Raw genomic sequence first — 13,293 nt, forward strand, 5'->3', positions numbered from 1 at the left:
GACTATTCATTTTTTAAAATTATTTTTGCCCTATTTTTCTTAAGGTTTTTAGTTAGTATTTAACATGTTATGAGAGAAAGCAGCCTAAGCACTACAAGATCATGTACAATTCGCCTTACTTCATATGGCTCAAATGCCATCTGGGATCTGAGCTTCACCAATGTCACATTCTGGGAAGTCACACATTGGGTAACTGCAGTCTTGAACATGCGATCAAGAAATATGTGACCTAGAAATGTGACAAATACATTCAGATCCTCCTATGTGAATCTGTGGTCTCTTGACTTTTCCAAAGCAGAGAGATGTATTACAAATTAAAAATTAAGATTGTGATTGGATATTCAATCTTTCTTTAAAAAATTACAGCAATCTTTTGCAGGTTTAAATAAAACCTCCCACTAAGTACTATAAAATAAGCATCATATTTCCTAATATCTTTCATTAAAATCTATGACATAGGCATTATATTTGCTATCACTGATAAATTCAACAAGACACATGCTCTTTCTTTATGTTTAAAAGAAATCAAAAAATAAAAACTAGAAAATGAGATTTATCATAACAAAAAAAATGTTTTTAAGGAATACCACTCCAACTGCAACAAAGGAAACCCTCCTCCAAAAAAAAACTATTGTCATTTTTTAAATTTATCTAATTTATGAAATAATGTAATGACTGTTAAAGATCTTATAAATATGGATAAAAATTCTTAAACCAAACAATTTGCTTTTAGAAACCATGTGCTTATTTTGTTCAACACAAATCATTACTACTCCTTTTTTGTTTACATTGTTTGTCTGGGTAGTTTTTTATTCCCATGGCAACTGAAAATGAAAGAGTATAAAGTTTATATTCTAGGTAAATCCTAACCCCACATAAGATATGAACTTAAAACAATTAAGAAATAATTATGCATATGCCAAAGTAAATGGGTTGTGAGGAACACAGGGTGACTTATTACTAAGATTCTGCCCCTAAAGTGCTCACATTATTAGCGGAGGAAACAGGCAGGGCATAAGGCTAACCAACACTAGAAACCAGAGTAAAAATATGCTTTATCATAGGCCAACCATTCCTGCTTGGAGGGGGAGAGTGCCCTGAGGAAAAAAGTACAAGGGCAGAGGGAAGCCAGGTATAGAAGAGTTTTTATTCTACAGAAGTCAACAAAGATTTCTGAGCAAAGAATTCATATGGTAACTATGGTAGGAAGAAGAGCTATAAGAAAAGACCAGAAGCAGGAAAGCCTACAGAAAAATCAATCCTTTTAAAACACTTTAAAACCACTTGTAGCTTCTGTTAAAGTAATTGCTATTTGCTAACATAAAGCAGGTAAAGTGAGCAAGAAGCACATAACCCATGTTGAAATACCAGGTCCATTTATTCAAGGAAACAAGCTTTCTGACATCCAAGCTCTGAGCCAATTCTAAAGAAATAGCAAAAGTAATGCAAAATCCAAAAGTTCTGCAATACCAGAATTTCTCAACTAAGGAAGTCATAGGGCAAGTTTAAAGGGAGCAAAAAGGATTAATGATATAGCTTCTCAAACAGCTGGTTGATTGTAGCAATGGAAAATTGTTCACCAAGCAGAAGAAATCTAATCCCTCATGTTTTCACTCCACCTATAATATTTAAACCGAGCTAAAGAAGGAGATATGGTATGAATTTTCATTTGGGATGTTTTTGTTTGTTGCGGGGGTGGGGGGGGCAGTTGTGTGAGTGGTCCTGTGAAACAGAACAAACACTCGAAGCTTTAGAGTGAATTGACTTATGAAAAATTAATGCATGAAAATTTCACTCATATAATCTAATCCCTTATATCTTTAAAAATCATTTAATAAGTACCCATATGTACAATATAGCCTCACTGAAATAACAGTCTAGGCCTAATGACGCTGCCCTTAGAAGCATGATAAATGGTTAACATCCTCAAAGATACTTAAAAAGTTTTCCCTGAGAAAATTAGCCATGTGTAATGTAAATAAAACTGTCCTTATTAAACTAAGTTTATCTATTTAGGAGTGTTGTTCTAAATACTAAAGTCTGAAAACTAAACCTGAAGATTTGAAAGAGCCAAACCCTGACCTAATTCCTTGAGGTCAACGATTAGACTAGGTCTTCTCTTTTGTAAGGCCTAATTCATTGCTCCTAATAAGAATAGTGAAATATCTCTGATTTTTTAAAATTATAATAAATACTACCAAAATCTTCTTACTAATATTGTGCATCTCATACCTGAATCTCTCAACCCAGATATCTAAAAACATGATACATGTCTTAAGAAAATATTCAATATAACAAACTATTTAATACACTGTTTTAAATGTACTTTGGAGGCTTTCTGCCTTAATTTTTTTTTTAAATCATTTGATGAGAAAAACAAAATAACTCAAGAGGAATAAGACATAATGTAAATGGAACTGACATTGGTTATAGGTTACCTAGAAACCATTTTATATTTCTAGTTGATTCAGTTGCTGTGCTTTATAGGGAATGATTTCACTGAGCTGCTTATACACTTTAAACATCCATATAAGAACCAAAGGTCAACACTTCACTGCTAAAGTCAAATTAGGGGGAAACAATGTTTTCAAACATTCCAAGAATTAAGATTTATAAAATAAGCAAGCCATCATTCTGTTTATAGGAACCAGGGTACTGGAATTCTGGGCAAAAAAGGTAGAAGAGAGTGGGAGTAAGATAAGGAAGGAAGGAAGGAAGGAAGGAAGGAAGGAAGGGAGGGGGGAATGCTGGGCCAACAAGATGATTTCTACAGAGAGAAGAGATGTAGGGAAAAGCAAAAGATTAAAGCTAGAAAAGCCAGCTGATGGACTTCAGTTACTGAAGACTTTAAAAAATCATTTGGAAATCTTTCTAACATTATTGATATGGAGAAACGAAAATTCCATAATTTCTTTTAAAAATTATGACTCTGCTACACCTTTCTCATAATTCTCACTATAGATGGCTGTAGAAATGCAACTTTTTGTTTTACATTACACATTCAACTACAGTTTAATTGTTAATCTAGAACAGTGGTTCTCTGCCGATGGTTATTTTTTGCCCACAGGATACATTTTGGGGACAGCTGGAGACACTGTCGAGAGTCACAGGTCACAGGTTGGAGACACTGTCCAGGGTCCCACTGTTGAGTGGGCTGATGTTGGCATCTAATGGGGTGGAGCCCAAAGATGCTGCTAAACAAACTACAAAGCACAAGACAGCCTGCAAAACAAAGAATTATCCTGCATGAAATGCCCATAGTGCTAAGGTTAAGAAACACTGATCCCTTCTGAATGCAAGCAAAAACTAACTCCTTGGACCTTTATCCTAGTCATCTGTCTTTAACAGACATCTAATTAAAGCATAAACCACACCAGAGGACTCATTTTTCAACTGCTTTAAACATGGTGGATGGCTGGCTCAACTGGGAGTCACTCTACAATACACTGAAACAATATTATCAGAGCAGGAGTGCAGAAATGCAGGAAAAGAACTTTTTAATTCTTTTGTTTCATTTTTGACTCAGGCACATTCAATTCATAAAAGGAACACCTAAATGGTTCCTTATCAAGGTGTTCTTTTCTATGCCCAATCCACTAAAATACACTGACCTTGGCAAAGTATAGTATTTCTCATTAATGTAAAAACTTTTGCAAACAGCATTAACTGAGAAGGATTTATGTTGGGGGCGAGGGTACAGATAGACACCCAGGTCTTTAAAATGCAAAGTTATTTCACAGCTTGCTTGCTAAATGACTCAGATCGTTATTACTTTTAGTCATGCCAAGTTTGCTGCTTCCAGGACTTAGAAGTAATGGAGGGGAAAAAAAAAAAAAAAAACACACCATTTTTCCTGCAGTCATCAAACCAATGAAATAAAGCTTTCTGAAAACAGGTTTGTGCACTATTTCTTTTTTATTATAACTTATAAAAATAAAAGCAATCTCTGGGAGTGCAAATGATTCTGGGAAATCTTTCATCCTCCTAAATACCTACGGGGTGTGGGGGGGTTGAGGGGGGAACAGGCAAACAAAAGAAAACCCTAACTCAGATATCCACAAATCCTATGCTGTGCATATTTTCCCGACGTATCCCTCAGGCAAAACCCTAGTTTACTCTTTTTATTCTCCTTGGAAACAACCGGAAAAGACCTCCACACAGCGTTTCAGCAAGAGAACAATACTAAGAAGTAAGAACCGCCGCCGTTGTACCTGGCAATTCTCATTCATCAGAAACCCCGGCAAAGGAGAGAGAATCCAGTTGCCCAGCGAGACCCTTTCGTACCTTCACACTGGGTTTTCCCCAATCACGTATCCTACTGGAGCAAATGTAACACCCAACTTTGGAGGTGTCCATGTCCCCACAGTAATAAAAGTCAAGCACCCAGCGCAGAAACTCACTTAAGAAAATATAATCAGGTAAATATAATCAGCTCCTTTAAAACTTTTACTGAGTCGCCAAAGGAAGTTTCCAGGAAAGACACATTTCAATCCCACGGAGGCCCCCAAAATGGTGCACGAATTTAACAAACCGTGACACTCTTAGAAGGGGAAAACCACAAACGCGACACAGACACCTTGTAGGAAGGGTTTCGGGGTGGAGGGCGGGGCTTTTTCTGGTCACGAATTGCCTTTCATCTTTATAAAGCTGAGCTAACTTCAAAGAAAAGGGGCTACTCGTGATCCGCTCGTCGGCTCCCCGCGGGGTCCACACCTAAGCACGCGAGTGAAGCTCCCGCCCCAGCGCGGGCGAGTTCGCACCCGCCAGGAGGAGGGAGGGACAGGACCAGAAAGGAGGGAAGGAGGGAGGGAGAGGACCAGGGTGAGGGCCACCCGCCTCGTCCCCGCGTCGCAAAAGACGAGCTCTCGCTCCCAAACCCTCCGGGGCGATACCAGGCGCGCCCTCCGCCGCTTTGCAAGTCCCCTTCGGGTTTCCAACGCCGAGGGGCCCGACGCGACCCCTGCGCCCAGCACAGCGGCCCGACCCCGGGCTCCCGGGGCGCCCCCGCCCGCCCCCGCGTCCAGCCCGGCCCCTCACCGAGCAGCAGCAGCTTGACCTCCCGCGCCGCCTTCTCGCCATCCTCGCGGAGGTTCCGGTCTATCATCTTACTCCGCTCCACCGCCGCCTTGTCCTCGGCGCTCAGCGTACAGCCCATTGTGCCAGGAGCGAGAGCTCGCCGCCGCTCCCTCCAAGTCCTACGCGCTGTCTCGAAACAGGTGAATTTTCTCCCCGGACGCGGGTGTTCGAACACCTCGCGACGCCGGCCACACCGCCCCCACCCACTTCCTAAATGGAGCGAGGAAAGCGAAAGAGCCAGCGGCACCGCGCGTTTCTCCCCCACGGCCGGGCTCCGCTCCCGGGGCTCCTTAGCTCCCAGAAGTCCTAGGTCTCGAGGCTCTGCGCACAGCCGCTGCCGCCCTCCCAGCCGTGGCCGCACAGCAGCCTGAGGAATTCCGGCGGAGCTCGGCGTCCGCGCGCCGCCGCGGCCCCGCCCCTGCCTGCCCCTCCCTCCGCCGCGGGACCACTCCCAGAGCGCGCGCCCGCGCTCGTGCTCTCGGACATCTCCCCTCGGCCGGGCGCGCCCGCCCGCGCTGCCGCGGCCCTCGGAGCCGCGCGGCCCAGCGGGGACCCGGCGCTCCCCGGCGGGCTCGCCACCCCTGCGCGCCCCTCGGCAGCGCCCGCGGAGTGCCGGACTGTCCAGAGAGCTCCCTTTCCTGGCTTCCTCCGCGAGAGTAGGACAATTTCCTCCCTTGCACTCACCCCCGAGGGATCTGTGTGGACCTGCCTGCCCCTTCGGGGTGCGGGTGGGACAGTTGCCAAAGTTGGGCGCCGAAAAGAGCCGGTCCGGGGCGTTTGAGCATGTCCGGCTGCGGCAGCCACACAAAGGTTTTCGCGACGTAGAAGCCCTGTCCGCTGGCCTTTAGGGCTGTGGGAAATGGAGCTGCGAAGGGAATGGAGCCGTGTGGAAAGCAAAGATAGGGACAGTGGGAATCAGAAAAGTCTGGAGAGGGGGTAGGAGGTCAAATACCTACCTTTCCTCCTCCTTCGCTTCCTTCCGTTTTTCTTTCCTTCCTTCTGTTTTTCTCTCCTTCCTTGTACTCTACCCTCCTTCCATCCTCACATTTCTTTTCATAATTAGATAACATTTTGAGGGATTTTCTCATAACCTAATAAAATGTGAGACAAAGAATCAAAGAGTGTATTTTAAAATAACACGAGGAATAAAACACCCACAAAAAAAAATGTACTCCACACCATAACCGTCCTCCTCTGGGGCAGCATGTAAGCTTCCGAGTCAAGTTTTGATACAATTTTTATGACCATGTTGGTAAATCATAAGCCACTGAGCATGCCATTCCTTTTTGCTGGCCTTAGCTTCCGAGCCCATAAAATCAGATGGAGTTTACCACACTGTCCTCCATCCTTCCAGCCCTAACTAATCCGGGGGAGGGGAGCTCGGGGGCTGCAGAGGCATTTCACCCAACGGCGAGTGGATGAGCCTGGGAGCAAGGTCTGGTCTCTGCCTGCCCGTTGCACTACATCTTTCCCTTACAGTCATTGCAGGAAATGATTGTAGAAGGTGGGGCTGGTAGTAAAAAAAAACATTTTATTTGATGTTTTAAAAATTACAAAATTGCTCTTTGGTTTACATCTGGACGTCTTATGTTCTAAAAACTGGGAGAACTGGGTTTGAGGTTTTTTCTGTGAAGACTGAGTTGATGCTACAGGCAGTGGGCCACTTAAACCACACCTGTGCCCTGTTGTAGTGTAACAACAGAAAGAAGCAGCTTTAAATTGTGCTCAATCACCTTCTTACTATCTTTGTATTTCTTGGGATTGTAAATGTTGGTGCTCATCAGAAGCTCTGAATTAAAATTGATAGAGTGAACTTTCAACATAGTGTTTGTGTATTAACCATTTTGAATTATCTGTTTTTGTGAGTTTTTCCTATGACTTCAGGCTATATAGAGTGTGGGACCAACAATGGCAGGAAACGAGGAAGCAAATGATCATGACTGAGTACTGGTGGAAATGTCTACAAAAGATGAGTTTTGGAGGGAAGGAGGTATAACACACCACCCTTCTTTCATTTGAAAAGCTTGTCAAGTAGGTGAGGAGTGGAAGTATAATACACGGATAAATAAGAAAGAAAAATTATCTATAAAGCTAAACTTAGCTATATGAAGCTAAACATCTGAGAGGATGCAGAGTAATGGAGTGATCAGTATGGTGGGAAATTCCAACAGAAGAAAGTTTCAACAAAAACTTTTGACGAAAGTCATGACTGGGGTTTGGTGGGGAGTTTCAAGGGGCATGTATTGGTCAGCTCACACTGCCATAACAAAATACCATAGATCGGCTGGCTTAAGTGACAGGAGTTTATTTCTCACAGTTCTGGAGGCTGGGGAGTCCTAGGCCAAAGTTCTAGCCCATTCAGTTCCCAGGTGAGGACTCTCCACCTGGCTTGCAGATGGCCACCCTCTTGCTGTGCCTTCACACGTGGAGAGAATGAGCTCTTTCTAGTCTCTCATCCTTTAATTCTAAGGACACTAATCCCATGATGGGGGACTGACCGTCATGACTTCATCTGAACCTACTTACCTCCCAAAGTCACCACCTCAAAATATTGTCATATTAGGGTTAGGGCTTCGACATATGAATTTGTTAGGGGACACAAACATTCAGTCCATAACAGGGTATATTGTGTCTGAGAGAAAAAAACCAGCTAGAAGGGTTAGTATACAAAGTACATGTTGAAGAAAGCAATTGTTTGGTAATTGAAATGTAGTTTGTCTGTAAAGAATGATAGAAACTGTAGGATGAAGTTGGGACTTTATACAATGGATACTAAATGATCCTTGCCTTCTCTTGAGTAGAGTAATAGGTATTTAAAAAAAAAAACCTTACCCAACAAAACAAATGAGTTACCAGCAAGTGGATTGTGTTAGCAACTCAGATATGAGGTGATAAGAATCACTCAAATTAATAATTTACATAATTATGATGTCATAAAATGTGATTCAACAGCCCTATCAAGATGGCAGAGCACTCATCTAATTTATAAATAGTGAAATTGAAATCCAGAGGTTAAAACAATCTGCTTCAGATTACTGTTTACCGATCATTCACTTCTGGACGTTGTATTTTTTAAACAACTATATTGAGATATAATTCACATACCATAGAATTTATTCACTTAAAGTGTACAATTCAATGACATTTAGTATATTTACAGAGTTGCTCAACCATCATGACAATCAATTCTAGAACATTTTCATCACCCCAAAAGAAACCCATACCTCATAGCCATTATTCTCCAATCTTTCCACTTCCTCACCCCTGAGTCCTAGGCAGCCACTAATCTACTTTGTGTCTGGGTAGATTTGCCCATTCTGGACATTTAATATGAAAGGAAACATATAGAATGTGGTCTTTTGTGACTGACTTCTTTCACTTAGCATAATGTTTTCAAGGTTCATCCATGTTGTAGCATATATTAATACTTCATATTTCTATTGCTGAGTAATACTGAGAATCATATTGTTAGAGAGTTAGGGACATGTGTTAAAAGACAAATTGGAACACATTCAGCTCAGAGCATCCAGGCCATAAAGGAACTCCAAACTGTGTCATAAGGAATATCAACAAACTGGGGACATTCAATATAGGAATAAGAAGATAGAAAGTGACATGATAGCTATTTCCAAATGACTGAAGAGATATCACAAATCAGAGGGAAGAGAAATTTTCTGTCTGGATTCAAGGTGGTAGATTTAGAAGAATTGGAAGAAATCTACAGCAAACAAATTTTACCTTGCTGTGAGGAAAAATGGTGTACAAATCCTCCCAAAGGAAATAAGAAGTCTCAAAGATGCATTTATTCTTGGCTAAGATACAAAAATCTGGACTGGATGACTGCATAGTGGGAAAAAATCTAGAGACAGATGAACTTTTAGAATTCCTCCCAACCTTGAGATTCTATATTATTCAGAAGTCAATGGGATAGTGTCAGAATTGAAATTCAGAAATTCCTTCTGGCTTCAAACGTATCCCTATTCATCCTTCCATCAGACACATAAGCACATGTGGGAAAGGAGAGTGTATCTGAGCTGTGTTAGCTGAGCGTGAGGATGGTTAGTGTGGTGATAAGGAGGAACTATAGAAGAAGATAGAATCAGAACAACCTGTCATGTACACACACACACAGAGACTGATATCTTAAGGGTAGTGTGTATTTTTGGCTGGCTCAGTTGGGAGCAAATGTAGCAGGCAATGTGGACACCTCCCCATTGTCTACACTGAGGTTTTTGCTTTCTAAAGAAGGAGAGGGTGTGGTTTAGGGAGAGGCTAAGAATAGGAGAATAGAGGCCTAGCATAGCATCTGTACCATTCTGTAGTTATAGATCTAAGGACCCCAACCCAAACCATTTTGTGAGATTCTGGGAAAAGTTTGAAAAACAAAAATCCATTGAATTATTACTGAGAGACTTTATAAGGCAAGCAACACTCTTTGAGTGGGACGGGGATAATGTAGAGGCCATCATCTCTGCATGAAAAATACCACCACTCAGGCACCAGAGCACTGATGGACCGAAAGCATCTAGAAGCAGAATTTGGGATGTGGACACGTGCATCTTCCTGATGGGCATCAAACTCTTGATAATATTCAGTGTCCCTCAAGTAGCTTCACAGACAGTGACCATGACTAAAGGCAACTGGAAAAGAAGAAGAAAAACATGAAGGATGTTAGGCAGTGACTTCAACAAACAGACTGGTTTGTGAGCACATGTGAATTTGATGCCACATTGGTGGACTCTCAGAAGTATTTGGAGAACATTTTTAAGAGGCTTAATTTCCTGCCGAAGCAGGTAATTCTTGAAGTTATTGTTGATGAGGCTGGAGGACAATGAAGAATATAGTAATATGTGAGTAAAGGACAGAGAAGTTTAAAGAAAAAAAGGGTAATATATGATTTAAAGTGCATCAAAAATATCCCCTGGTATAAGTACAATAAAAAAGCATTGGCAATAGTGTATGAGGGGGACAAAAAAAAAAACCAGAATTATCTTCTCGAGGGTGGGAACCTTGTAGTACAGGCTTCCCCTGCTAGGTGAGTGTTCTAGGAATTCATCTGTATCAGTATATACCAGCTGGCGTTGTTGTGAGAGGCTGTGTTCCACTTCAGTGATTTTTTTTTTTGAAGGCTGTTACAACATATTTGCCCATTTCATGATGGGTGATTTGCAAGTGCACCTGCCCACAACATGCTGAGTGTTCAGCAGTTTTTGACCAAAAACAGCATGACCCCCATGCCCCACCCACCATTCACTAGATCTCACCTAAAACAACTCTTTTTTTGTTTCCGTGGATGAAAAAAGTCCTTAAAGGGAAACATTTTGCCAGTGTGGAACAGGTGAAACAAAAAATGGCAGAAGCACTAAAAGGCATCAAAATCGACAAGTTCAAAAATGGTTTTGAACAGTGGAAAAAATGTCTCTATAGGTGTATTGCATCAAACAGAGAGTACTTTAAAGGTGACAAGTTTAAACACATAAGAATAAATACACGATTTTCTGTAAATAAATTCTGGCAATCAGATAACCTTATAGCAATTCAAAACTCTGCTTTCATCTGCATATTTGTCATTGAAAGTCCCTTAATGTCTCTATATTGCAATATCTCTATCTATAAAAGTGAGTGTGTTGCAGTAGATCACCTGCAACATACCAATAATTCTGAATTCCTGTGAGCCTATCATTTCAATGAGAAATGGTTGGCAAATACACCAGAGCACTTTGACATATTCTTGTGAATGGAAATCATGCCACATAAATGCTCAGAATGCAGAGCTTAATGAGGAAACTTTCAAGAATTGTGCCCATGAAGAATGGTAGCTGTATGAGCTGGTGGATGGAGAGATGAGTGTGGGACTGTTTTATTGTTTCATTTTTGCTGTGGCTCTTCTTCTCAAGCACTATGCAGGGGTAGAAGAGGAAATCATTAGGAGACAAAGAAAAGAGCAGGGCTGCCCCACTTTCTGACCTCTACCTCTGATTTTCCCATCTCCTGCTCTCTGATACCTCATCAGCATTAATTCTTCAATCCCACAGAGGCCTTCCATGCACTGACCATATGTCTTTTCCCTGTCATTTGCTAATTTCTCATCTTCTGCAACTCATGTTCTCTCTTCCACCAAGATAATCATTCCTTTGCTTATACCCTCAAAACACTCCCATGATTGTATTCTACAGGAAAAAAAAATCTCAAATTTGGTTAAATCAGCTCTTGGCCTATATGTGTCTGAACGTGTACAACGAATTTGACTGGAGGGAAACACAGTAACTAGCAACTCTATCCTTCCATTTGCTCGGGCCAAAAACCTGGAGTCATCTTTGATTCCACCCCTTGCCTCAAACCCTACATATCCAATTTGCCAAGAAATCCTGTTAACACTACCTTCAAATATATCCAAAATTTGGACGAATATCACCATCTACTGACATACACTAGATCACAATAGCTTGCTTTCTAGTTCCTCTGCTTCCATCATTAACCCCTTCTATTTTCTACCTAGCCACCAGAGTCATCATTTTAAAATGTCAATCAGATATATTATCACTCCTCTACTCAGAACTGTCCATTCATTTTCTGTTTTACCCAGAGGAAATTCCCATCTAAAGTTCTTATGATGACGTACCAGGACTTAACTGATTTATCAAGTCCACATCCTTCATCTTTTTTATTGTTTCCTATCACTCTCACTCTCTGTTGTTCAGCCTCACTGACCTGCCAAACTCACTCCATCATTGGGCCTCTGCACTTATGTTATCCCTGCCCGGGACACCCCTCTGCCAGATATCTGCTTGTTTCACCCCCTTATTTCATTCAAATCTCTGTTTAAATACCACCTGATAAGAGAGATATTATTCCCTACACCCCTGCTTGTCACTGTTCATTCCCTTACTATGCACTACCATTTCTTTATAACTCTTGACACATAATACATATTTTTGTGGTTGTTTATTTCCTGTCTTCCCTCACTTGAATATAAATTCAAAATAGCAGAGGCTCCGTCTCTTTTATTTACTGCTTTATCTCCGATCACTACAACAATAAATACCCATAATCAATGAACAAAGGGGAGGAGCTGGATTTAGAGTATAAATCTAGTTTCCTGTAACTGAAGGCCTGTCATGAGCCAACCACGAATAAGATCTACTGCATTGGGTTAGGGATGGGGGCAGTGGCAGGAGAGAGATGTTGAATAAATAGGTAAGTGGACAAATTAAATAGGATATTTAAAAATAGTTGTAAGTGTCATAAAGATAATGGAACACACTCTATTACAAGACAGTGCACTAGGTCAGGGCTTCTGAAAAGCCAATAGGTACCAAAACAATTAGACGTGCAAGAGACTTATTGGTAGAAGTGCTTGTGAATGATAAAGGAGAGAGGGGAGCAGGAGGAGATGGGGAAAACCTTTAAACTGGATGCAACTCTGACACCTGGGGGAGGAGAGAAAGAAAGAGGAAAGATTGGGTTCAAAGAGCCTCAGACTATGATGCAACTCCAAGAAAATCTTGCAGGCAGATAGGCACCTGCCCATTAGAAATTTGCCCATTAGAGGACTCCTGCCTTGGGCAGAAGTGGCCTTGGTCTAAAGCCCCACCACCACCACTACCACCCCTGGCTCAGCCATAGACTGAGCAGCCTTGGAAGAGTAAGGCCTCAGGACTATGTATGAACACTCAGTGGATCTAAAGGTGGGACAGTTGGAGGCAATTAGCCAACTATTCTTCATAGCCCCAGTCTGAGTGTTATACCTCACCCCAACAGGTAGTTTCTCTGAAGGAAGAAGTAGGGACTTTCACTGAGTGTTGAAGAAGATCATTCTGTGGAGAAGAAGCTTTTGAGCTGAGAACTGGAAGATAAGAAGAAGCCAGATTTGGGGGAAGAGGATTCCTATCTCTCTCACTGGCAAAGTGCAAGAGCAAAGTCCCTAGGGTAGAACTGAGGTTGGCCTAATCAGGGAACCCAAAGTTCATTTCAACTGAAGCCTAAGAGTGAAGATGAGAGAGGTAGGACATAAGAGAGCCGAGGGCTGCAAGGCTGGCAGGAGCCAGCTCCCATAGAGCCGTGCACCGTGCTACCGTGGTCAGAACTGGAATTTGTAAGCCTCCATTTCTCCTTGAAAACTGGATCAATCAGAAATGCTGTGATAATTAAATAACATTATTCATAACACAGTTCCTGGCATATCGTGTACTCATAATACACTTTTGTGACTTCTAT

At 41.8% G+C, this 13,293-nt stretch overlaps 1 protein-coding gene across 1 annotated transcript in view; it reads right to left on the bottom strand.

The window, feature by feature from the left end:
- GNAI1 (G protein subunit alpha i1) overlaps window positions 1-5,756 on the bottom strand; it is an 81,780-nt gene extending 76,024 nt beyond the window's left edge. The window contains exon 1 of the mRNA XM_024559025.4: window positions 5,038-5,756. Within this exon, the coding sequence (XP_024414793.1) occupies window positions 5,038-5,155 (118 nt within the window). The 5' untranslated portion in view covers window positions 5,156-5,756. The remainder of the gene's footprint in view (window positions 1-5,037) is intronic.
- Between the last annotated feature and the right edge of the window lie 7,537 nt (window positions 5,757-13,293).

Source organism: Desmodus rotundus, chromosome 6 (assembly GCF_022682495.2).
Source record: "Desmodus rotundus isolate HL8 chromosome 6, HLdesRot8A.1, whole genome shotgun sequence".
Lineage (NCBI taxonomy): Eukaryota > Metazoa > Chordata > Mammalia > Chiroptera > Phyllostomidae > Desmodus > Desmodus rotundus.